Source organism: Globicephala melas, chromosome 4 (assembly GCF_963455315.2).
Source record: "Globicephala melas chromosome 4, mGloMel1.2, whole genome shotgun sequence".
Taxonomy (NCBI): domain Eukaryota; kingdom Metazoa; phylum Chordata; class Mammalia; order Artiodactyla; family Delphinidae; genus Globicephala; species Globicephala melas.
Genome location: NC_083317.1, coordinates 121,877,093 through 121,904,098, shown reverse-complemented (window position 1 = coordinate 121,904,098; position 27,006 = coordinate 121,877,093). Strand labels below are relative to the sequence as shown.

Here is a 27,006-nt window from a genome sequence, read left to right as displayed (position 1 = left end):
GTTTACATCAGCAGCAAGATCTTCATCAGTGAGGAAAGGAGGAAACTAAATCAATCAAATAATATCTAAATCACCCTAACTGGAGGTAAACTGAAAACTGGCTGAAGAGAGTCTGAAACGTGCAGGAAGAATTAGATTTAAGTCTAAATATGTAACTGTAAAAGAAAAATATGAATAGTTAATAATACCTCGCTGAGATTTAGCTAAGGCTAAATGGGAGAGAATTAATTTAAAGAAGGCCATGAAAAATCAGACCTGGAGAGCACAGGTTCTCTTTCATAAATTAGTGAGTCACAATAACTTAGGCAATAAATGAATAATTGTAGGGTAAGATTAACTAGGTGTTTAAAGGTTGTTGAAGATCTTAAATAGCACCAATTTAGCAGAGAGTAGGTTCAGTGTGTTTTAATATAACAATTAGCTCCCAGAAGAAAAGGGTGCTTAAGTATTCCTGTTCACGTGTGGGTCTCTGCTATGTGAGACCTTCTCTAACATTTGCTGAGTTGGTGTAAGAACCCCCAAATGTCTGGGTGGAGGGCTTTGGGTTCACTTTTAACTACTTTGAAACAAAAACTTGTTTAAAAATAAAATTAAAAACAAAAAAACAAAAAACAGTCTCACAGAAATAAGCACCAAATGTTAGAGCTGGAAAGGCCTCTAGTCGAAACTTTTCATTTTACAGATGAAGAGTCAGTTTCTTCATCTGTAAAATGAAGGGGTTGGAAAAGATGAGATCACATATCTTCCACTTTCAGTAACCCATAAAATCTAGAGAGGCTAAGTGGTGCCCAAAGTTGTACAGCTGGTCTGTGCCAGAGTTGGAAAGTGGACTTGGTTCCCAGGATTCTCGTTATGGCTGTGAGTCAATTCTGCATTTCAAAAAATTCAGTCAGCTCAGTTGTTTGATACAATGTAGATAAATAACCATCTTACTGAGCTAGATTATTTTTTTTCTATTTCAGTCAGTTTTCCTGTGTCATGTAAACATAACCTCAGGAATATCACTAGTCACAGAAGGAGCAAAGCTTGAACACCACACACTTGGAGCTGGCTGAATCACTCCATAAAATGCAACAACTTGGCCATTAGCATGGGGACCAAGAAACAATGGATGCAGTGCTTTTCAAAATGCAGATTTGTGCACAGGTGACCTAAAATGGGACCTGACCATGAAAAGCAAAGTATCCATATATGGCAGAAGAGAACAACCTGAACTAACTAGAAATCACTGATGGATTGAAAATAATTTACTTGAGGCCCCATTTCCGTGGATGCCAAGGGACTTCTGCATTTCCCTGGGTTTGGGGGATGGTAGCATGAAATGTTCCAGCAATGATTTAGCGGCCAGGTCTTCTCTAGGCCTGGAGATGGAACAGTCTCTCCCTGTACACCACTCTGGGACTCTGATCTTCTAATCGACACCACAGGTTCTAAATCTGAGACATACTTTCATTTCATCCTCTTCCAGAGAGCAGGTCAACATCATACATTAAAAACTGCTTTTTCCTCCCCCATCCCATAAGCAAAATAAGACAGACAAAAATGTGCAAAATATATTTGTAACTTATATTACAGACAAAGGGTTAATATCCCTAGTATATTAAGGACTTCAGAAGCATGAACAATAAAAGATCAACAACCCTACTGGAAAAGGGCATCTTATAAACATCTGCTTTTCAGAAAAAAAATGCATATGTTCCCTAAACATATATTACTCATATTAAGAGAAATATTAAGTCAAGCCACAGAGAGATACAAATCCTCACTTATTGTATGGGCAAAAACCCAAAACTGTAACAGAATTCTGCATTGGCAAGGCTGTACAGAACAGATACTGTCATACATTGCTGGTGTGAAGGCGAAATGGTACAAACTTTATGGGGAGGAAATTGGCATCTAGGAAATTACAAATACCTTTTAACCCGTTTCTACAAATCTATCCCAAAGAAACAGGAGCAAAATGTGGAAAGCTATTAATTTTAAAGTTATTAACTGTAACATCATTCATAATTGCAAAAGACAAAAAACCCAAATGTCCATTAACAGGCAACTGGTTGAATAAACTATGGAATACTCTGCAGCTATAAAAGAAAATGAGAAAACTCTTAATATGTTGCTATGGATTACTCTTCAAAATACTGTTAATTAAAGAAGAGCAAGGTGATGAACCATGTGTGCTGTAGTATATAGTCGAGCGTGTTCATGTTTGTTTGCTTAGAGTTAAAAATAGAAGCATACCAAATGTAAGGCCAGACACTATCAAACTCTTAGAGGAAAACATAGGCAGAACACTCTACGACATAAATCACAGCAGGATCCTTTTTGACCCACCTCCTAGAGAAATGGAAATAAAAACAAAAATAAACCAATGGGACCTAATGAAACTTCAAAGCTTTTGCACAGCAAAGGAAACCATAAACAAGACAAAAAGACAACCCTCAGAATGGGAGAAAATATTTGCAAACAAAGCAACTGACAAAGGATTAATCTCCAAAATATACAAGCAGCTCATGCAGCTCAATAACAAAAAAACAAACAACCCAATCTAAAATGGGCAGAAGACCTAAATAGATTTTTCTCCAAAGAAGATATACAGGTTTCCAATAAACACATGAAAAGATGCTCAACATCACCAATCATTAGAGAAATGAAAATCAAAACTACAACGAGGTATCACCTCACACCAGTCAGAATGGCCATCATCAAAAAATCTACAAACAATAAATACTGGAGAGGGTGTGGAGAAAAGGGAACCCTTTTGCACTATTGGTGGGAATGTCAATTGATACAGCTACTATGGAGAAGAGTATGGAGGTTCCTTAAAAAATTAAAAATAGGGCTTCCCTGGTGGCGCAGTGGTTGAGAGTCCGCCTGCCGATGCAGGGGACACGGGTTCGTGCCCTGGTCTAGGAAGATCCCACATGCCGCGGAGCGGCTGGGCCCGTGAGCCATGGCTGCTGAGCCTGCGCGTCCAGAGCCTGTGCTCCGCAACGGGAGAGGCCACAACAGTGAGAGGCCCGCGAACCCCGCAAAAAAAAAAAAAAAATTAAAAATAGAACTACCATATGACCCAGCAATCCCACTGCTAGGCATATACCCTGAGAAAACCATAATTCAAAAAGAGACATGTACCACAATGTTCACGGCAGCACTATTTACAATAGCCAGGATGTTGAAGCAACCTAAGTGTCTATCGACAGGTGAATGGATAAAGAAGATGTGGCACATATATACAATAGAATATTACTCAGCCATACAAAGAAGCGAAATTGAGTTATTTGTAGTGAGGTGGATGGACCTAGAGTCTGTCATACAGAGTGAAGTAAATCAGAAAGAGAAAAACAAATACCGTATGCTAACACATATATATGGAATCTAAAAAAAAAAAATGGTTCTGATGAACCTAGGGGCAGAACAGGAATAAAGATGCAGACGTAGAGAATGGACTTGAGGACATGGGGAGAGGAAGGATAAGCTGGGGTGAGGTGAGAGAGTGGCATGGACATATATACACTACCAAATGTAAAATAGATAGCTAGTGGGAAGCAGCCGCATAGCACAGGGCGGTCAGCTTGGTGCTTTGTGACCACCTAGAGGGGTGGGATAGGGAGGGTGGGAGTCAGACGCAAGAGGGAAGGGGTATGGGGATATATGTATACGTATAGCTGATTAACTTTGTTATACAGCAGAAACTAACACAACATTGTAAAGCAATTTTACTCTAATAAAGATGTTAAAAAAATAAAAATAGAAGCGTAAACTAAAAACCAACCAAAATGGTTGAAAAATTAGGATAGAGAGGACAGGTCTAGAAGTTAGATTTCTCTTCTTTTGTCCTATGGTTTTCATTTTGGAATTCTGTAGATATTTAATCTAAGTTTAAAACAACAATTAAAAGCAAAATGAAACAAATGAACATTATTGTATAATTGACTTGTGGCTTACCCACACAGAGGATTATTTCAAGAGCTCTTAAAACAGAGTAATTTTTAACTGTTCATCCTAGTGGCATATACACAAAGGTTAAAAAGAACCACAATGTAATCTAAGCAGTTTTCAATAATCATATTTTTAGTAATAATATGTGCACTGTAAATTTGAAAATATACATTTAAAGGAAGTAAGAAATTATATTAATGTAATAGAAAGAAGAAAAGTAGGCAGAAGAAAAATTTAAATGCAAAATAAATTCAAGGCAGTTAAGTAAAATTTCTATAATCCTAAATTGGAAGTAACAAGATTAATATGAATTTGTGATATTATTTCTCCTTCAAAACAAATAAAAATATGTAGAAACAATGACCAATACAATAGTAATGAAAACACCCAGTGTCCACATTTTGTTCTCTAAATAAATTTCCCGCTTAGAAAGAACCAAGCCTTCTTAGAGAAACGTCTGGTTCTAAGTCAGGGTACAGGAAACATACAAAAGAAGGTTGGAACATCTCGTCCTGCTCCAAAACAAGAAATCTACGAGAGACTATTGGGTTTGTGCCAAAAGGATATAGGAGAAACTTGAAGAGGCTCCCAGTTGTCAAAGATGGAATATTTTGTTCAAAAAGTATAATTACAATAGTAGATTGAAACATATCAACTATGTTTAAATCCATGTGTTGATATGATACTTTAGAAAAGCCCCAAACCACCTCCCTGATCATATGTGGGAGATGATAAACAACTCATTATTTTGAAAATTAGAACATTAGTAAGTAAACAAAAAGAATAAATAATTTATCCTGATTTTTTGTTCAAATAATTATCACAGGGTACTCAAAAAGTTGATCTGGAAAACTGCTTCTTTCAGGAGAGTACCAGCTAATACATGCAAAATGCAGGACAGAATTAGCATACCACTAGTTTGTAAGCCCTAACAAATTCTAGACTAAGCATAACCATCAACAGGTACTAAAGCCATTAGCTAAAATGGGGAAGTCTAACATTAAGAGCTTCTCAAACTTTACTGTGCATATAAACCACTCAGGATATTCAATTCTAGAACCTGATTCAGTAGTTCTGGAGTTGAGCCTGAGATTCTGCATTTAAAACAAGCTACCACATGGTGCCAATACTGCTGGTCAGAGGGCCATTCTAAGAAAGAGAAGAGCAGCCCCTAGTATCCGGGAGCTGGCCTGGTACTATCAGCTGGGCTTTGTTGTTCTCTTGTTGAATGTAAACAATTTCACAGAAAACATCAGACAGGTTTACTCTGTGACCATGATGGATCAAGACAAAAACAAGCCTACTGTGTAATCACATCTAAACACAAAAAATGAACACTGTCCAAACCACAACATCCCTATCTTGGCTATTATAAGTGGCCCGGCTTCTTTACAAATTGTAGCCTTAGTCTCTATTCAGTCTTTCCTCCTGCCGGATAAGACTTACTAAAATGCTCAATCACTCATGCTTTCTGACAGCATCTAATCCAGAGCAAAGACCCAATTCCTTAAGTCTTCCCTAAAATCACCAAGCATAAGCCCAAGTCCTATAACAAGTCCTTTCTAACACTCTCTGAGATGTCCCATGGTTCCTCTGGTGAGCATTCTCTTCATTACAACATGTAATAAACACATCTTGTTCAACTACAGGTGTGTTCTGGTGGTCTTTGCCGGAGTAGCAATTCAGTAGTGTGATGGATCAGGCTGACAGGTGAGTCACTAAACAGTATGTGCTTCCTGATGTGATGCTATAGAGATTCATAGCAAGCAAGTAATCTCTCTTTTTTTTTTTTTTTTTTTTTTTTTTTTTTTTTGCGGTACACGGGCCTCTCACTGTTGTGGCCTCTCCCGTTGCGGAGCACTGGCTCCGGACGCGCAGGCTCAGCGGCCGTGGCTCACGGGCCCAGCCGCTCTGCGGCATGTGGGATCTTCCCGGACCGGGGCACGAACCCGCGTCCCTTGCATCGGCAGGCGGACTCTCAACCACTGCGCCACCAGGGAAGCCCCAAGCAAGTAATCTTGCCAAAAAAGATGAACGCTGATCTGATTAAACCTCTAGATTTAACCATCAGTTTACAAGAAATACAGAAGCTAGAGGAACATTTTAAGCAACCATATTTAATTCAACCATGAGACAATTTGCCTTTTTTTCCAACAAATAAGTGACAAGAAAAATAGAAGATGGAAGGGGAACATATAGATGAAAAGAAACTCAATAGTCATATCCACCAATTGTAATGTGTAGCCCTTATTTGGGTCCTAATTTGTACAAACTACTACACAAACTAATAATGACAATGACAAAAAGACAATTGGGGCTATTTGAACAGAGCCTAGCTCTCTGATAATATTAAAAAAGATTATTAATATTTTTAGGTTTCATTATGACAATGGTCATTTTTCAAAACATTTACAAATAAAATGATATGCTGTCTAGGATTTGCTTTAACATAATTCAGTCATAGTGAGAAGGAGTGTAGAAGGGTATACATAAAAACATTGGCCATATTTGATAATCATCATAATTTGCTAATTTTAAGGGTATATGACAATTCTTTTTATTATTCTCCCTATGTTTAATATGTTTAAAACGTTACATAGTAAACAATTTTAAAAATTATTTTTTACCATTTAATTCAATAGAGCTTTTTTTTTTTTTTTTTTTTTTTTTGCGGTACGCAGGCCTCTCACTGTTGTGGCCTCTCCCGCTGCGGAGCACCAGGCTCCGGACGCGCAGGCTCAGCAGCCATGGCTCACGGACCCAGCCGCTCTGTGGCATGTGGGATCTTCCCGGACCTGGGCACGAACCCGTGTCTCCTGCATTGGCAGGCGGACTCTCAACCACTGCACCACCAGGGAAGCCCCAATAGAGCATTTTTGAAAGAAGAAAGTTAAATAGAGAGAAATTAAGGACCACAGCTCAAAATGGCTACATATTCTACAGAAATAAACAGTAATGAATTTTAAAGAGTCTTTCCCATTACTGAAATTGATTTCAGAACTATTTTTTGAGAGGTGTTAGAATATTCACCTGTTTCTTTTCTTTTTTTTTGTAATCACTAACAGATATGTCAACTGCAAGTGAAAAGGAATAAGGAATATTATGTAGACTCGGGTGATGGTCATCAGAGAAAAATTCAATTTAAATGTTTGAGTCTTAGAAAGAAGGCAACATATCATTTGGGCAATTACCTGGATCTGTAGCAGACATCAGTGAACCAAAAAACAAACAGTCAGTGAAATGAAAGTCTCCATTTTTCAGCTGGTCAGCATATACCATGGCCTTCACAAAGCCATACATAATTAACCTGTTGAAGAGAAAAATATGATCTTCAAACATCAACATAGCTGACATTCTAATGGGCTTCCTGAATAAGCATGAGGCACAAATTACCACTATTCTGCCTATTTGTAGCCATGCTAGTCCTCACTACACTGTACCAAATATCACAGTTTATTCACCTGGCAAAAGGTGAAAGAACATTTTATAGTGTACTTCAGTGAAAACAAATCTCAAGGATATAAAAAATTATCTGTGAAATATGGCATAGCAAATCATACCCACAAATATAGTGGCTGGGTTGACATCTGTAAATGGATTGCTTTTCAGTTTTACTGTTTTGTCTGCTAGGGTGTCTGCAAAGGGTTCAAGTTTCAAGTCTGTCACTGTGATGAGAAGGATACTGGCCACTCACAGGGCACTCAGTCAACCAGTTACTTTACAATAGATGAGTCTCTACTACTGGTGGTGTCACGACACTTCCACACCAGGTAGAGAAAACACTGTTAGGTTTAGAGCGCCTGTAACTTCAACACATAGTTGAAAATGAATCTTGAAATGGTTACATTTTGATCTTGCAAAGAAAGCCATTCTTTTCATGAGATTATGTTTACCAAACCCATGGAATGCAAATTATCTGTTTTGGTCATCATTTGCCACCCTATAGCTTTTAAATTGTATTTAATTAACTGATTTTTCTAAATCCTAGTGGAGGAAACACAAAAATTGGTGAACTGGACCACGGTAGAATCACTGAAAGTGACTGTAAGAGTCCTTAGAAACCACTGACTCTCAGACCGATAGACTGTTGCTTAGATATTCACACGTATTTAAATTAGTTTCTTGAAAAATGTTCTAGGGTTGTGAGCATGACTAAAAAGACTAGAAATCAGATATTTGAAATTTTAATGACAATGAGAATGTGGATATTTCAAATTCTCTTATGAAAAATTTCTCTATGAGAGAATATTTCAGACACACTTGCATTTAAATCCAGTTTCTACCACTTACTAGTTATGTGATTTTAGGGCATTACTAAAACCTTCTGAGGTAGGGAAAAGAATTATGGTTAGTCTACAGAGCTGTTTTAAGGATTATCTGAGGTAATATAAATTTGGGTTTTGACACATAGTAAAGTCTCAATGAGATTATGACTGCTAATAGTAATTATCAAAATAGGTAATATTCACTTTCTATATCTATTTCTTCACATGTTTTAACTCATTTCATCCACATATTGATCCTACAAGGTAGGTACTATTTGCATTTTACAGATGAGAAAACTGAACACTGTGTGATCAAGTAACTTGCTCAAGGTGACACAGCTATTAAATTGTGGAACCCAGACTTGAACTGAGAAATTTGACTCCAGATCCCAGGTTTTTAATTCCTACATCATATTGCCTACATGAACAGTTCCATATTGTACATTATATGTTATCTCATACAGTATACTCTTAACTAGTCCATAAGGTGGTTGTTCTATATAGGACAAAGGTGCAGCAACGGAGTATCCCCAAGAACTTGGAGATAATACTACCCATGAGCTGAACTATTAAGACAACCACATGGGTTCGAGCAGGGACCCAATATTGCTGTGAAGTGTGTGGATTCTAGCAGGGGAGGCTGAAGCTTAACTAGGCTGCAAGTGTTAACATATCTGAGAAAGCCTGTGTCATGCGACACAGCAATTGTTTCTGGGAAGAGGCCTCAATCATGGCAGCTCACCTACACTTATCTTGGGGAGGGCATTCTGCTGGTATGCAGCCTCTGGACAGGTTAAGAGTAGAGTCATTCAGCTTGTTTATTCAATAGATATTTATTACTGAACCCCTACTATTGTCAGGCTCTGTGCTAGGTGTTTAGAATACATCAGTGAACAAGACAAAGATCCCTGTCCTTATGGAGCATGTCGTTTACAGCAAGGCAGATGGCAATAAATATAATCATAGATTTTAATTATATATGTTATCCGCATCACCCTCTGTCTGATGAACACTGAGACTTTCTGGACAGTCACAACATTACCAGGGAAATGCTCTCCGAGAGTCATCCCTTCAGCCTCACTTGGTGTTAACCTGACTTCACCACAGTTCTTCCTCATTTGAGCTACACTTCCAATATGGGGCATGGATAGGCTCTGGAATCAGTATCAACTTTATGACCTACGACTATATTTCTGAATTCTATACCCATTAGTTAATTTTACAAGTTAGGAATCTGAGCCTCAGAATTAAAATGACTTGCCCCATATTGCCCTACAGAAGCCAGGGTAAGATTGGGTAAGATAAAAAAAATATATGCATGCATATATATTACCCAGGCTTGGGAAGATTACTTGGAAACTAGAAGCCTCATATACTATTGATGAAAATAAAATTAAAGTCTTTATAAAAGCCAATTTGACAATTTATTTTTAAAGTATTAAATTTTTTATATTCTGTAGCTTATTAAATGATTTTCTATGAATTTTTGCCAAGAAATTAATCTGAATACACACCAGAAGTTATTTAGTTTATTTCAGATTATTACTATTCATGAGTGAAAAATTCAAAGCAATCTAAATGTCCAGTGAATAAATTACAGAACACACATATAACGAACTAATATGCAACTATTAATACTATATACAAGAGTGTATATTAGGCATAGAAAAGTAAATTGATAAAGCAAATTATAAAGTGGTAATATATAATAATTTCTAATTTTATAAAAATTGAATATATTTAAGCACACATATAAACAGAAAAAGGTCAGAAGCATATAGTCTGGGATGTTAATAGTGGTTATAAAGTGACATGTGCCTATTTTCTTTTTTCCTATTCTGCATTTTCAGTTCTTTCTAAATAACAGTCATAATAAAAAAGTAACAATGTACATTAGTGAGTGCTATTATGTGACATGACATTCATTATGTCATTTAATCTTCATAATACTTGAGTTAGGTACTATAATTATTCCTTTTTACAAAGGTGAAAATCAGGATTCAGAGAGGGTAAATAAGTTGCCTTAGGTCACAGAAGTTAGCTTATGACAGAGCTGGATTTGAACCCAGGCAGTTGGATGTCAAAACCTGCATACACAACCACCATTCTATAGAGATTCGGAATTGTTTTGAAATCAAGAGAAACACATGTGCATGTACACACACACACACACATGCACACACATATACACATACCCCTATACACACAGCTTGTTTTTTTAAAAAAAGAAAGTAAATGATTTGTTTACTCCAAGTCAACCCCTGGACACAAAATAACTATAATTCCAATATCTTCCTTGAGATAATACCTTAAAAAGCAAGAAAAACAGAAAAAGCCCAGTGTAGTATGAGCTCAGTATGATCATTTTGTTATTATTACCAATAACAATGGTCATTGTCACTGATAATTATAATGTCAATAATTAGTGTGTATCTATTATGTGACAGGCACTTTTTTTAAATAACTAGCTATTGTTATTGTTGCTACATTATTGTAACTAACTAATTATAACTGTATTAACTGGGAGGATAAATAAATGAACCCATTAGCAACCACCACATTCTCACAGGGTGGTATGTTCTATCAGCACTTCACAGAAACTATTTCAGATGGCTCAGGATACAGGAAAGATGTGGTCTGATGGGGAGAGGGAAGCCAGTGAATTCCAGTGCACGCAATGCTGTGAAGATGGTGGACCCAAGTGAGATGTCCTTCTGGGGTCAGCCTGTGCTTAGGGACAGCCCAGGTCACAGGGATGGGCAGAAGCAGAACTGCCATATAAAAAGCAAAATTGCTGATAACATTGATTTCAACAAATATCCACTTAGTGCTATTCTTTAAAAAGCAGAGTGCTTATGCTACAGAGGATACAAAGGTGCAAATCCATGACCCGCCTTCAAAGAGTAGAGTTTCACAGGATGGCAGTCATGTCACTTATAGAAGGCATTGGGTAAAAGAGAATTTGAAGAAATGTCCTACACAATGCTCCACATACTCACTTTATTGAGTGTTTGTGACACACGTACTGATTTTAAATTTCATGAGCTTGTTTCACACTATTAAAGTTCCACACCTAAAGGCATGTTGCAAAAATGTTTCAAAACAAAAAGTTCCAGAAGGCTCAATTGCTTGGATGATTTTTAAGTATGCCATCTTAGTCTCTCTCAGTATTTTTTAAAAAGAATACATCTTCTTTTTTAAAAATAGTCTTGATCAAGCTATGAATAGATCTACTGGAAAAAGCAGTTTTTTTGAATTGCTAGAGATACGCAAGGGGAATTGCTGTCAGTTTGGAAACAGCTGTGTGGACCAGGCCTCTTAACTGTCAGAAGAGCCACATTCCTGCCTGTGAAAGCTTGTGAAACAGACCATTACATGGACCTCACTCTGCAGTGGGAAAGCCCAGCACCAACAGGCTCTGATAGCAAAACAAAGATTATAATCTGCACCTAAATTTCTGATTTCTATACTCAAACATTTCCTCTGGATAAGCATCTTTATTTATTTGTTCACATTTTACGGATAGTTTCAATCTCACAGTTTCTTTTTTTTTCTGGGGCATGCATTCAAGAGCAATACCCCACTAGAGAAGTCATAAATTCTTTTATTTTTGGCGGTACGCGGGCCTCTCACTGCTGCGGCCCCTCCCGTCGCAGAGCACAGGCTCTGGACGCGCAGGCCCAGCGGCCATGGCTCATGTGCCCAGCCGCTCCCCGGCATGCGGGATCCTCCCGGACTGGGGCACGAACCCGCGTCCCCTGCATCGGCAGGTGGACTCCCAACCACTGCACCACCAGGGAAGCCCCATAAATTCTTTTTCTTTACAGCTTTACTGAGATACAATTCACATATAACATTGTGTCAGTTTAAGTTATACAATATGATGATTTGATATTTGTATGTATTGCAAAATAATTACCACAATAAGGTTAGTTAGCATATCCATCACCCCACAGTTATCATACTTTTGTATGTGGCGAGAACTTTTAAGACCTACTCTCTTAGCAACTTTCAAATATACAAGATAGCATTATTAACGATAGTCACCATGATATACATTACATCCCCAGTCATCTTATAACAGGAAGTTTGCACCCTTTGACCATCTTCACTCACTTCTCCCACCTCCCCCTTGCCCCCTGCCCCTGGCAGCCACCTATCTGCTCTCTGTTTCCATGAGAGAACTCATAATTTATTAATGTTGGGGTGGATGGAATTGGGAAGGTCTCCTAGCCAAATTCATTCACTCATGCATTCATTAATTTGCTCATTAACTCATTCATTCAACAAATAAGTATCAACAGACATAATTCCTCCGCTCAGGGAGCTTATATTTTATTGGGGGAGCCAGATGTTTACTAGCTAATTTATAATTTATTATTTTAACAGTATTGTGGTTAAGTCCTATGGAGAGAAGTACAGATTGCACATGTCCACACTTCTATTAGCTGGGAACAATAAAGGGGGACTTTATTTTATAGGAAAGATTACACGTTCAACTTGAGAAATGTTGAGATTGAGAAGCTGGTGAGCCTGTTGGGTATTCAGAGTTGGGTGTGAACGAAAATGTGAAGAGAACATAAAGTGGACGAGGGCCCACGATTGATGCCTGGGAACTCCAGCATTTGAAGATGAGGTAGAGATGATGAGGAAAAGAGGATACAAAGAATCGGTCAACAGAGACATGAGTGGAAATCTGGTAGAGTGTCACAAGAGTCAAGAGAAGAGTGTTTCCAGAAGGAGGGTATGATACATAGGATTGAATATTGCCAAACGAGCCCATTCATTTAATGTCATTAGGAATGTGGGAGCTAAAGCGAGATTAGAATGGGTTGAAGAGCCCATGGAAAAAATGAGGAAATTGAGACAGGCAACATACCCATCCTTTTGGGAGGTCTGGCTATGAGGGAAATCAGGTCTGTCTCCAGAAGGGGGTTTAGGGTGAGACTTGAGTTGATCTTAAATATGTGGGGAAGAAGCTGTGAAGAAGCTCACATCTCATGGGTGCTCACAAACAGGAGATACAAAATAAGAATTCTGCTTTGTCAAGAGTAGTGGCATGAGATGGTGAGTCTGATTTTAGGGGAAACGATATGGGCCTTAAAGGGTCTGTAGGATCATTTGCTCCTAGGTATCAAAGAAATGATTCTCCTCTTTTGTCACTGTTTTTCAGTTTGTGTGTGTGTGTGTGTGTATACACACACACATATGTTAATATATATATAAACTCATACATATATATGATAGTAAATTCTCTCTATATATATATATTTATATATATAGTATTTAATATCATAAAAGCCTTTACTAAGGCTTATGAGAAATGCAAAGATAAGTCAGGCATGATTTCCATCCTCAGGAGGGTGAGACAAGTCACCTACAAAAGCAGAATACGTGATAGAAAGTGTTACGTGTCCTAGGTGAGTTGCAGATCAAATGCACTGAGTTCGCAGAGGAGAAGCAGCTCTCTTGGGGACTCAGGAAAGGCTTTGAGAGGAAGGTGGCATATTTGATGAATCTGAAATATACACTCAAGGAAGGAGACTGCCAGCAATATCGTATCTATATGTGAGATGCCCAAACTACTGATTTTCTTCCCCTAGAATGCAAAACTGTTCCTACTGAAGGTGGTTTCTTCTTGGATCAATAAAAATACAATGGCCAAAAAATGAAATCTCTCCTTTAGCAATCCAGGAAACCACATGCCATCTGCCACCCACTACAGAGATGGCGGGGAAAGGCTTGTCCTGACTGAACTGTGACTCTATTTATGGCCTTTATCTCAGCACCCAGAGTGGGCTGCTCGGCCCAAGAAGCCCACGAAGCCTGTGGGTCCTGCTGTAGCTGAGTCAGGTGCTAAGATTTCATACACTAGATGACCCCTTGGCCCATTCTAGTTTTCCCACCAGTCCCAAGACTTTGTTCCTTCTGTTTTAGTGAAAGCTGAGGAGAGGAGGATGAAGGAATCAACTGGGTGGCTTGTGGGCATGTTAAAAGAAAATAGGGGATCGGGTGAAGCCCCACTCAGCTTTGTTATGGTGACAAGTGAGCTCCTGTCCAGTTCCTCTATCAGATTATCTTGTACCAGCAACTAGGAAGAGTGCAGACTGCCTGTCCTTAATCCTCTTTCCTCTGAAAGGGGTAGAGGGAGAGAGGATTAGAGGAAGGGAAAGGTTGTATCCAACTTTTCTGTCCCTAAGTGGAAAGAGGAGGCTGGTTAGGGAAGGGGGTGGGGGTAGGAGGAAGAGGAGAGATGAGGGGAGGGTTCACTGTCAGGGGCATAAATGCATGTGTCAGGGCTGGGAAATTCTATGCCGGAACATTTGACCGCTCAAAAACTTTGTTTGCGACAGCCATCAGCAAGACAACTGTACCCCCATGGCTTCTACTCTCCTACTTTCTTCTTGGCTGCCAACCCCATGGAACTTTAATTCTTTTCAAGGTGCTGAACTGTCATTGGGTAGGTGGCTCTCTGGCCCTGAAATTTTAAGGAATAAAAGTATTAGGAATAAAAATGGGGGAAGGAGGAAGGCAATGAACATATGAACATTTGAGTTCCTACTCTGTAGAGCTCCCATGTGAGTGCATTTTCTATATTTTTTAAATCTTCACACACACACACACACACACACACACACCACACACACCAGTTGGGCAGCCATCAGGAATCTTATATTACAGACAAGGAAATCCAGCTAAGGATAGAAATGAGATTTAAATGTATGTTCCTTTCTACTTTTTAGTATAGGACACTGTGTAGAAAATTTAAGATATCTTTGCCTTGGCTTCCCAAATTTTAAAAGTCAATTACTATATTCTTTGTTTCTGAAAGAATGTTTTTAGCATGATACATAATGGGACCAGCTTTTTAAGTGTTAGAAATGCCTTGAAGACCTTGCTTTTCGGCATCAAATTTGGCTGTAAGAGGGTTTGGAAAGCACCATGCCTTCCATGATTTTCCCTTTAAGTCAGTTCTATATCAGGCTTCCTATGGGCCTAGAAGAAAACATGGTCACCATGTCTTTTCAAGAATGGAAAGGGTGCAGAGAGGAGGTTGTGATGAAATACACTGTTTTTTAACCATGGCTGGGGTCTGAGGCTTTGCGACCTTGGGATCCTTGGAACAAAGTTAAGTGAGTCCATTTTTCCACATACTCTACTGCTCACTTGCCTGTCAACTTGTCACTTTCTTGGACCTCCCCAGAGGCCCTATAGCAACCTACATAGTTGCCTGCAGGGAAACAAGCTTCCCTCCTGTTAAGTGCTTCATAGTTCTTGGAGGAAATGTGGTATAAATCCCAAGCATGAATTTGGAATGAGCAGAAGTCACAATGCTGAAATGCAGTAAGATGTTGAGATCTACTGAAAGGTGAACTAGACACAGGTGAGAACTTGACCAGGCATCCTAATTGTGTGTCTACTCAGATCCACTTTCTGGCAGTATGCTGGCTCATCCAGGGGTGAAATAAGATTGCTTTTGAGAAGACTGAGAGGAACAACGAAGGCAGTGTGGGAGTCAGTCACACTCACTAAAAGCATCAGGTACCCTAAATGACAACCTCCCTTGCAGTTTGTCAGCCTACGCCAGCAGCCAGGGATGCGTGGCCCTTACAGTGCTCTGAGTCATCTCAGCTCTCTCTACAACCTGGGCACTCTGCCTTCTCCTTTCAGAAAACCATGCCTAATACTTACTGGATATAATCACTGCTCTCTTGCTGCCATTCCTCTTTCAACTTGTATCCCCACTGTCCACCCTTTGATGTGGTTAACAAACCTCTCTTCTTTATTTCATCCAGATCCTACATTCCACTCACGCATTCTTTGTGTGCCTATCTTACCTGACTAATTTGAAGAAAGACAGCGCATCTGGACTGTTCTGCCTTCTCCCCTCTCTGTTCCCATCTCCATTATGCACACATTACCCAACCTTGCTAGATACTAAAGGTTACAAAGATGAATCTGATACGGCTTCTGCCCTCTAGGAGCTAATAGCTCCTAGAGAAGGGACAAGCTAAGTGTGTAAATAACTGGACTACTAAGTAAAAAATAACAAGTTTGGTAAGACAGCTAAAGGGATAGCTCAGGGGAGGAAAGGAGAACTACGGTCTGGGGGAAGAAAGCACTGGAGGTGCATATTTCTTGAAGGACCAATGGGGTCAGACGCGAGTTGTAGTCATGTAAAGGGGTGGTCACTAAGGAAAAGTTAACATGGGCCACCAAAGCAAGTGGGTGGCAACACACGAGGTGTGGACAATGAAAGTTGGGTAATTTAGTGTGATGGATTCTTCCACTATGAATTACTACATAGTCTAATTCAACAGTTCTCCAATTTTGGTGCATATTAGAATCACATAGGGAGCTTTGAAAATCATGATGCCCAGGCTACATCCCAGACCAAGTATATCAGAATCTCTGTAGGTGGGACATGGGCATTAGTATTTTTTTAAGTTCTTCCACTGTTCCACTATGCAGCCAGATCTAGAACAAGTGTTCTACATCACATCATGTCTCTAGTGTCCAGACCAGTCACCTAAGGATCAGCCAGTAGAGTGTGGCCTGCCTTCTGCCTTTCTGATGAGCTCCCAGATGCTGATACTGCTGGTCCCATGGCACACTTTGAGTAGGAGACCCTAAAGGAGGATGCTGCTAACTAAGCAAAATCACTGAGACACTTGTATACATTCTGGCTCTAATGGTAAACCCTAGGCAGCACTCTGAATTCACACATGGAGCTTGCCTGAGATGCAATTAATACAGGTTCACATACAGATAAGCACCTAATACTTACTACCCACTGCCTGGTGACTTGGTCTCCCTGCTGATTTGTGGATGAGTGAAGAGGCTTATTGAATAACATATGAAGGTTCAAGTTACTGTTACCTCTCAGTTCCAATCTGGAGCTCTTTGTAGAATAAAATTTAAAAAGAGGTGGGGAAGAGGGAGTGAAAGAATGTCTCTCCCAGTAAAATGTAAAATTGAACAGACTTCCATTATGCCTTTGATTTACAACTCCGGAGACTTCTGTCCTAGGTACAGAGACCCACCCTTCACTGACACAGGGAAAGAGCTGGGTGACTGCTTTGGTCTCATCACATCTGAGGCTGGTCACTGCAAAGTTTTACTGAGTCTTCAAAAGTGATAAAGCGTATCTTCAAGCTTTTCTTTTAAAATTTTTTTTTTACTCTTAGCAGAAATTTGCATGTCTGTTAAAGGAATACTATGCCTGTTAAATAAAAAAAACCATTTCTTTGCTTTGGGCTGAACTATATCAACTCAGAAGCTCTGATTGGCAGTACAAATACGTGTATGTACGTGTGTGTGCATCTGTAATGCACACATGCACACACACATATATGTATACACATATATACATATAATCTTTGATTAATAACAAATGAGCCTGTACAAAATATCTCTAACTATGAAATTCATCCCGGCTAAAGCAGCAAGAGAAGAGCCTGCTGCCCTGTATAATTAGGCCCTTAGCCACTACTTTTCATCTTTAAAAACACATGCATGACTGTTGCCTCACTTGCTCTCACCCTTCCTGAGAGGTGGATAAAGTCAAGCTCCATTATCCTACTTTCACAGATAAGGTAACCGTCCCAAGGAGCTTAGCAGCCTATTACCACCTCACAGCATTTGCTCCACCATTTTTCCTCAGATGTGAAACTGAAACACTTTGGAACCAGTTGTTTAGATCTTGGAAAAAAAGAAAAAAAAAACTTAAAAAATTATTCAACTCAGAATCCCTATTTAAAAATATAAAAACCACGACTCACCTAGGTTAGTGGCTTGGTCAAAGTCACACTGAACTCGGCTGGTAGGGGAGCCAGGACTGGAACGCCAGTTTTCTCCTAAAGAGGTTTTACCAGAACTGGCAGATACCACAGATGCTCTGCTGCCTAGGATCTCAGCAAAGGGAATAGAACCTGTGATTTGAATATAATTTGCCTAATCTATTATTCCCAGAAAACTTCTCATCCCTTTTCATATTCCCTAAAGCATATTTATGTTCTTCAGCTGTACCATTTGGAACCCTAAAGCCAACTGCTGGTTGCAACAGAATGTAAATAACCAGAAAATGCAACTCTCAGGATTTTCCCCAATCAGATGAATTTTCCAGCAAGTAGGAAGCTCATAAATAATGTAGATGTTTAAAACATATTTAGCCCAAAGTAGGATGTTACACTATTCACTGTTTGACTGATGGCTTTAAAATATATTATCATTATTGGTGACAAGATAGAATGAACAATACATCTTGTGAGTGACGAAAATCAAACATTAATTCCTTGCCCTGATTCTTCTTTTCCAACCATGTCAATATATTTTTGAAAAATTTTTGATCTAGAATGGAGAGTTTCCAATGGTCTGTTTTGCTTCTGATGCATGTAATACAACTTCTTACTTGAAATTCCTTTGTAGTTGTAAAGTGAATTTCTTTTGGAATATTTCAAATCAATTATCAGAGCCCCGAGACAGATTGTTCTCATGGGCTTCTCTACTAATAACAGAGTTTACCAACTAATCAAATATAGAAAAAAAATCACCCAAATGATTTAGGGAACAAGAAAACAATAGAATACTTAGTGCCATAAAGAAATTATGTATTCCCCTATAGATCCTGAGCCTTGAGATCACTACTGCTGTTCCCCATCAACCCAGCAACACAAGCATTTCAAAAAAAGGCCATTTGATTTGTTAAATCTTGTTACTCCCAAGTGTCCCTGTCATAATATTAAATGACCAGACTCCAGGGCTAGATCTACCTGGGGCCAGCCTGACCAACCTATAGGAACATTTCTGACAATTACCCACCTATCTGGTCTACACAGCACCAGACAATTGATATAACTACTCTTCATCTATGCCCCTACTTATTGTCTACTAACCCCCATCCTACCTGACATACAGACTGCTTTACACTATTAGGCACTGAACTGAAATGTAGACAGTTGGGCATGTCCCCATGTGATTTGAATTGAATGGGCTTTTAATTCAGCTGTAAGACAGACATGGTGGTATGAACCATCTGCAGAGGACTCACCCAAGTAAATGGGCCAATAGTTAATGATTTAATTTCTTAACAACTCTATACCTCTGAAGAACAAAGCACCTGCTATTATCAAGCATAATTTCATCTTTAAAAACTCAACATATCAATAGAAGGAGTAAATGCTTTCTTCTTTATAGAAAATGAGGCTCAGAGGGAGAGGTAAGAATCAAGTTTATTTATTAAGCCATACAGTACATTTTTAATTGAGTGCCTACTATATACCCAGAACCCTGCTAGGTGCTAGGCATAAAATGGAAAAAAAAGATAATGAGGAGTCTACTCAGGTATGTAGAGAAGTAAACGGATTGTTAAAGTCTGTTATGGTAGATGCCTCTGCTGCTTTCTAGCTCTTTGACTTTAGGCAACTTGTCTATCTCATCCTTTCCTCAGTTTCCTTGTCCATAAAATGGGTATAATAGTAGTCCTCCTTTTGTACAATATTATTACCAGAGAACCACTACTGAATGACCCAAGGGCTTGTTTAGTTATTCCAGCTCTTACTTTTGTTGAGAAACACAAAAGGCCATTTAGCCTATGAGACCACCTCCCTCAAAGAATCAGCAAATTGAGAAAGGCTCAGATTTGGAGTTATCAAGAGAAGCCGTTAATAGGTTGTTTTCAACATAGAAACATACATTTTCAACTAATTTCATTATAGACATTTGCCAAGACCTCATTGGCAAAGAGATTACTCCTTTAAATGATTCTTCAACCGGATCTAGTGTTGTCAGCACAGCACACAACTGAGAGACCACCTCCCCTGACCCCACCGCATCCAATTTTGGGCGCCCCTGAAGAAAGCAGGCAAGTAGCCACACAGAAGATGGTGAAGAGAAGCTTGCCAGGAGGTCACGAATAGCTTAATAGGTTTATTCACCCACATAATGAAAATATTCAAACAAATATCACAAAATTCCCAAAGCTAGTGACGTGACAAGAGAAGATGATAAGAGAAGACAGATCTATGGCAAAAGAAGTAGTGGAGGGGAAAGATATCTGTATCGATGAAAGTATATTTGTGCAGACCTTGAGACATACTAATTCCACTGTATTCAAAATTGGTCTGATCTCAGCTAAAATATTTTCTTATTCAAAATACCCCATTGGAAAATGGCTCTTAAGATACTGAGGGGTTAGAGACATGTTAGATGGGCAGGAGATGTAGAGCTGGGTTTGCCACCTGAGAGAAGGCCAAGAAGCAACATGGTACCCAGAGTTTAGAATTGGAGGATGGTCATTGGAAGGGAGAAAGAGAATTTAATCCATGTTCCTCCAGACAACCAGGACATTACAAAGAGTCAGATCAGCCTATTGAAGAACTGTCCACAGTGTGGTAGGAATCCACTCTGGTGGGAAGCAATGAGTTTCCTTCCCTGTAGGAATTTAAGCATCCCTTAAGTATTCTACAAAAAGGATGCTGGCTTATTATATGAAAAGGATACAGGTGTACTTGAGGGAGTGAATTTAGGGGGTGGAGCTAAATAAATTTTAAGGTGATTTCAAACTCTAAAATTTCATGATTTTATAAAAATCTGAAGAATAAAATAAAAGCAAAGACCAAGAGAGGAAGATGGGAAACTTCGTAATTGACAATACTTTCCAGCATTCAGTCAGTTATCAAAGTAAAAATAAAGACAGATTTGACAGGACCTAAAGTCTGGCACCAGGAACTGATTTTATTAACCAGCACTCTTTTCCTAACTTGACAGTAGCTCCTTCACAAATGCTTATTTTGGAATAGAATGCAAACAGATGAAGTTATCCTTGCCTGTGTCAAATACTTCAACCTTCCCAGGAGATGGGAGGAGACATTCACAAAACTCATTGAATTCCCCAAGACTGGGGAACAACTCATTTTTATTTCCCAGATGACACTGAACAGAATGTCTAGCAGCCTCTCTACCTTATCTAATACCCAGGCTCCTGTTCTGGCTTCTAGGAGGACCTGTAGGCACCTCAAACTCACTAGCTTTGAGTCTGAACATAGGATCTTCTCCAGAACCCTGGGGTTATTCCAGTGACTTTTTTCTTCTTTTTTCTTCAGCAAAGGCAGCAACTCCTACCCAGAAGACTGGAGGTCATCTTAGACGTATCTCCACCTCCTCCCCATGCCCCTCCCTGTAGGCAATCTATCACTAAACTGCTCTTTTGCCTCTTGAGTTGGTTTCAAATACCTCTGTCTAGCCTAGGCCACATCTCCTCCAGATATCTCTATGCTTGCTGAAACTGTCTCCCTGTATCCCTTCACTTCCCACCAATGTGTAGCCAGAATCATTGTAAAACACACATCTGACCATATAGCTCCATGTTCAAAGCCTTTTCGTGACTTCCCATTGCTCTTAGATTAAATGCCAGAATACTTGTGGTGGCTATTCCTTTCCAGGTCCATTCTCCATGCTTTCCACCCTGCTCTGTGCTCCAGGAGGCTGACGTGTATGAGCTCTATCAGTGAGCTCTCCTATTCTCTGGATTTTGGTTCGATTTGACCAACAGGTCAAAGGGGTGAAGGGACACTGGCAGGAGATCAGAGTGGCAGACAAGCATAAGGTTGGGGTATTTATTCTTTATGCTTTCAGTTCTCTCCCTTCAGGGTCTATATGTGCTCTTTGTCCTTCAATAAAGGTCACACCTAAATTCAGTTTGTCCTGTCCACACAGATCTCTTCAGATTCTAATACCTCTCCATCACTTCCCCCCTCAGATAATTGTGCCCCACTATCACCAGCCCTAGGAAAACAGACTACCCCTTATGTCTTTTCTTTGCCCCGCCCACATCTTTTAAATAGTCCTCAAACATCACTCTTTCAATGAAACTATTCTGGACCATCCTGCAAGAGTCTGATCTGCCTAATAGAAGCTTTTGTCATGCCTTCTCTTCTTCATAGCACTCATCATAGAATTAAATGATTAATTGTATAATAGACTGTCTAATACCTGTCTTTCCTGCTAGAATGAGGGTAAGGACCATCCTGTATTAGCCATCCCCAAATCCCTAGGACACTTACACATAGGTGCTCAATAATTATTTATCAAATAAGAAGGTTGGTGAGAGTGCGGAAGAGGGATAGGTGGAAAGGAAGGCCAAGCCAGGAATGAAAGAGCCCCAGTCAGACCAGAGCCATCACAAACCAAAAACTTCCACACTACAAGGCCAAGAAGTGAGGGCAGCATTGACTGTTCTCTAATTGTCATAGAAAATCTGGGGAAGGTATGACATCAAAAAATTTTTTATGACATCAAAAAATTGTTTGTAACTCCTTTTCACAAGGAGATTGTCAAAGAGAATATCTTCAGTTAAATGCATTTTCAAAATGTGAGGTTTATACCCCAAAGAGTAAGTCATTTTCTGTTACTGCACACAAAGCCACCACATGGCAGCTTGGCTGGAGGTGACATAGGTGTTGCTTTGAGTTATTTTCAAAAGAGAAATGGTGTTTTTCCTTCAAGACCCAAATATCAATATTTTTCAGAAAACAAAAAACCCACATACTTAATTTCTTATTAAGCATTGCTTGTTAATTATCAGTTCATATCAAAGAAGAGATTAGGGCTTCCCTGGTGGCGCAGTGGTTGGGGGTCTGCCTGCCGATGCAGGGGACATGGGTTCGTGCCCCGGTCCGGGAAGATCCCACATGCCGCGGAGCGGCTGGGCCCGTGAGCCATGGCCGCTGAGCCTGCGCGTCCGGAGCCTGTGCTCCATAACGGGAGAGGCCACAACAGGGAGAGGCCACAACATTGAGAGGCCCGCCTACCGCAAAAAAAAAAAAAATAATAAGAGATTAATTAAAGTGTCTCATTCCAGACTCCTGCCAAGTAGCGAAGAGTGGCCACGGTTAGCCCCAGAGCCTATGCTGAACTCTGGCAAGTTTCTCCTGTTATGTGGCTGTGAGAGGAGAAAGTACACTCAGAAGAAGCATCATCAGAGAGCACAAGGTCGAGGTTAGGAAATCAGTCCAGCATGCGGTTGTCAGCTCAAAGGGTGATGGACAAAGGCTGAGGCGAAACGAAACAAAACAAAATCAAACAAACAAAACCAAGCAAGATGATGACCAAGGGAGAGATGGTACGTGAGGCAATGTGCAGCAGGCAGAGGGAGAAAAAGGAGAGATAATTACAGAGTGGAAGTGGAGGAGGTTGCTAAAGCCCTTTATGTGGCTCTTTTGCTGTTGGCTCGGATGTCTGGGAGATCTATGGGGAGCAACAGCCATGCTTCCTCCAACCACAACGGGTGAGACCCGGAATGGGGCAAAGGAGGACGAGCAAGAGGATGAGGGAGAGAGGACTGCAAAGGAACCACAGCCTTCAGCTGCTTTACCGGCTGTAGCTCCTTGAGCTTAATAAGCCTCTTCCGGTGCCTCCCATGGTGGGTGAACATGGTAGAGCCCCTTTCCAGAACATCAAAGTTGTCTTTACACTAACCATCACCTTACACAGATATCAATGCTTCTTAATCTGTAATGCACAGATCGATCACTTAGGGACCTAGTTAAAATGCAGATTCTGATTCAGTAGGTCTCAGGTGGGGCCTGAGATTCTGAATTCTAATGCATTCCTATTTGAATACAGGTGATAGGAATACTGCTGATCAATGGACCACACTTAAGGAGCAAGGTCCCAAACTACACACATGATAGGCATTTTCCAGTGAGTGGCACTATCTCAGCATGGCACCTCTATTTCATTCCTCACCTACCACAGAGACTGTAATCTGGCTGCTGAGAGGCAGTGGAATGCCTTGAAAATTGTTAGGATTAGTGGCTAACAGTAAAAGATCACACATAAAAATTCAGACTATGAGCTTCTCTTGGAAAATAAGAAGATCTAGCAACGTTGGACCATGTTTCCCTCGTGGAAGCAACCCATTGGAACTGAGCGGTGGCTGCCTGCTTCCCTACCTGACCACAGTCTGAGCTACTCTTACATCTAGCTGGCTTCAATCTTTACATCCCCTGCTGCATCCCCCTCTGCATTTGTGTCTGTGAATTCTGCTATATTAGTCTGAACTGAGATGCACCCCGTATTTTTAAAGAGAATTTTGCTTCCAGTCAAGTCTTTTTAGTCATCAACACGTTTCTCCATTTTAGAAAGCTATATCCCTAGTATTAAGGATGCAGACAAGTTCAGAAAGAACACGTTTTCTATGGCAAGGTGGCCTTATCCACTTGCAGATAAAGACAGAAAAATGATTACTTGAATAAACAGTGGCGGGTTACTAGGTCCACATGTCACAGTGTGGATGTAACATTCTCAAGGGGTAAGAATTAAGCAGCTAATCATGTTCAGTGATGACTGAAGGATCCAGATGGTGATGGAAAGTTCAAGTCACAGAAGTTGAACATCAAATAGGTTATGGGGAGTTAAACAGGGGAGAAGAGAATGACTGAAGCTAAGAAGAAGGAAACAAAAGATAGCGCAGTCCAGCTGAGCCATTTCTTAGGAATTGGCAAGTTTACAAGTCTCTGACTTGAGAACATTAAGAACAAAAAAGAAACATTCAGAGAGAACAATATAAAGCTGAAATAACTCCTTTTTGCTCCTTGCCATCTTGGGATGTGCAGGCTCGCCTACTGGTTTGATTTGCACTGTTTACTTACATTTTTCTGTTCTTCTCACATATTTCTCTCTCCCACATATACACACATATTTGAGGAGAAACTCAGGGGAAAATGTTTTCCTTGCATAATGCTTTCTTGTTTTTGTTGAAATGGTATCCAACAGAGTGCCTGCAGAGTGAACATTTCTGCCCCTGCTAGGGAATCAAGAGCTTTGAATGAAAAGCACAGGCAGCAAAGTGCCAGTGAGACTGGATCAGGCTCAGTTACGTCCCTGCTGGACCAGCACCTCTCACCTGGAGCTGAACCCCTCATGGGGTGAAATACCTGGGCTCCACTCCTTCCCAGCCCATTCCCACTTACCACCTGGACAGGCAGGTTCTGCTATGGCTCTCCAGCCCTTCATAGCTCTCCTACAAGTGGCCCATGCCCAGCCCTGCAGCAGCTCACCTGGGTCAGCCCACCCTGGTGGTATCTCATGGATTAAAAATGTCCTTATCACTCCTCGTCTTATAAAAATGATTTAATCTTGAATTCCATTCCTTAGGATCCTGCTTTCTGAGTTTAAAGGTGAGAACTGAATATAGGGGAAAGAGCATTTGACTCGTCATAAACTCTGGGTTCAACTCCAAGCGCTGCTATTTAGTAGCTGTTTAAACTAGGACAGCTCAGCTTCTCAGAAACTCAGTCTCCTTCTCTGTAAGATGAGGATAACCACACCGACTTGGAAGGCTGTTACACAGCAGGTAGCCAAACAAATGGCTGTTGAATCTTAAACAGAGTTTTGAAAATCCATGCTAATGTGTTCATGGACATTAATTTCTTAATGTGTTCTTTCAATTCGCATTTGCTTCTTTATAGAACGTAGTGCACGTTACTGAGAGGCTCTAACTGTGGAAATTTGTATTCCATGGCGGATAAAGGGCTCAGAGTTTCCTCCTACAGACAGGTGACTTGCCACCTTCTATTTTACAAGATCTTGGGCAGGACTCGTAGCTCCCTCAAGGCACCTCCATTCCTATGGGGAGACATCTGGGCTGCAGCAGCCCAGGGGCACCAGATGCACAGGCATGATGCTTGATGATGATGAAGTAAATTGTAAATTTAAACCCTGTTTTTACTTGGGAAAAAAGTCCCTTTTCTTGTGTCTTTAATAAAAACACAGGCAACCAAAACATATCCTTTAGCTTTCAAATAAGCCCTTTCAGGAATGGGAGAAATTAGTTTACAAGACAGTTTTGGATCTTCAGCTTTTAATTATCTTTGCCCTAATTAATCTAGTCACTATTTTATTTGAGTATTGGCTTGTTTTTCCTAATAGGGAGATGGTGAGAGTCTTAACAATGTGGAAGACGTGGTACTGGAGAAATACGAGTCCCTATTTTTACTTGAAAATAAAGTATATGCAAATATGTGTGTGATGTTCCTTGTTGAATAACATGTCAGGCTGATAAAATTGCACCTTGGTACTTGCTGTTTCTTTCACATGGAATACCCTCTACCTCCACCACTCCCACCCTTGGACAGCCCCTGAAGTAGTGCTACTCATTCTTCAAGTTTTAATTCAGGGGCTGCTATCTTTGGGAAGCCATCTGGACCTGTCCACCGTTTACACTGGGTCTTCCAAGGTAGTGTTCTCTCCTTCTTTCTCCTATCCGTGATTCCATGGTAGATGTAGCTTATCTTGTCGTTTGGTAACATTTGTTTACTTGTTGTTTCTAGGCTGTGTATGCCCTCTGCAGGCACCATATTTAATTCTTCTCTTATCTTCAATACTTAGCACAGTACCTGGCCTTTAACAGGTGCTGAATAATTGCTTGTTGAAAACACATATGATAAATGAAAAAAACGGAATACTCTGGTAGCTGTATTGAACTATCTCCAATCCTAGTCCTGTGTATGCCCTCTTGTCATTCTGGGATATCACCTTCCATTTTTCACTCAGCCACCCGTATGTGTGTAGGTCAAACATGGTAATACTTTCAATCAGAGGATCAGAGGCCCTCCTACATGGAGACTCCTTGAAGTTCCCTCCTGAAAAACTGCTTCTACTATTGCTCCTACTGTAGAGTAGACGCCCAATAATTATACAATTAAATAAATAATCTACTTTTCTTCTCATGCTTGGCTGTAATTCCTAACCCTAAATGACTGGCAGTATTTTTAAAAGGCTTCCAAATGAATGTTCTAAA

The 27,006-nt window shown here is 40.0% G+C and overlaps 1 protein-coding gene across 1 annotated transcript in view; it reads right to left on the bottom strand.

The window, feature by feature from the left end:
- Positions 1-27,006, bottom strand: part of SLC9A9 (solute carrier family 9 member A9) — a 538,678-nt gene that overhangs the window by 376,691 nt on the left and 134,981 nt on the right. Inside the window, exon 5 of the mRNA XM_030873292.2 lies at positions 7,131-7,246. Coding sequence (XP_030729152.2) covers positions 7,131-7,246 — 116 coding nt within the window. The remainder of the gene's footprint in view (positions 1-7,130; positions 7,247-27,006) is intronic.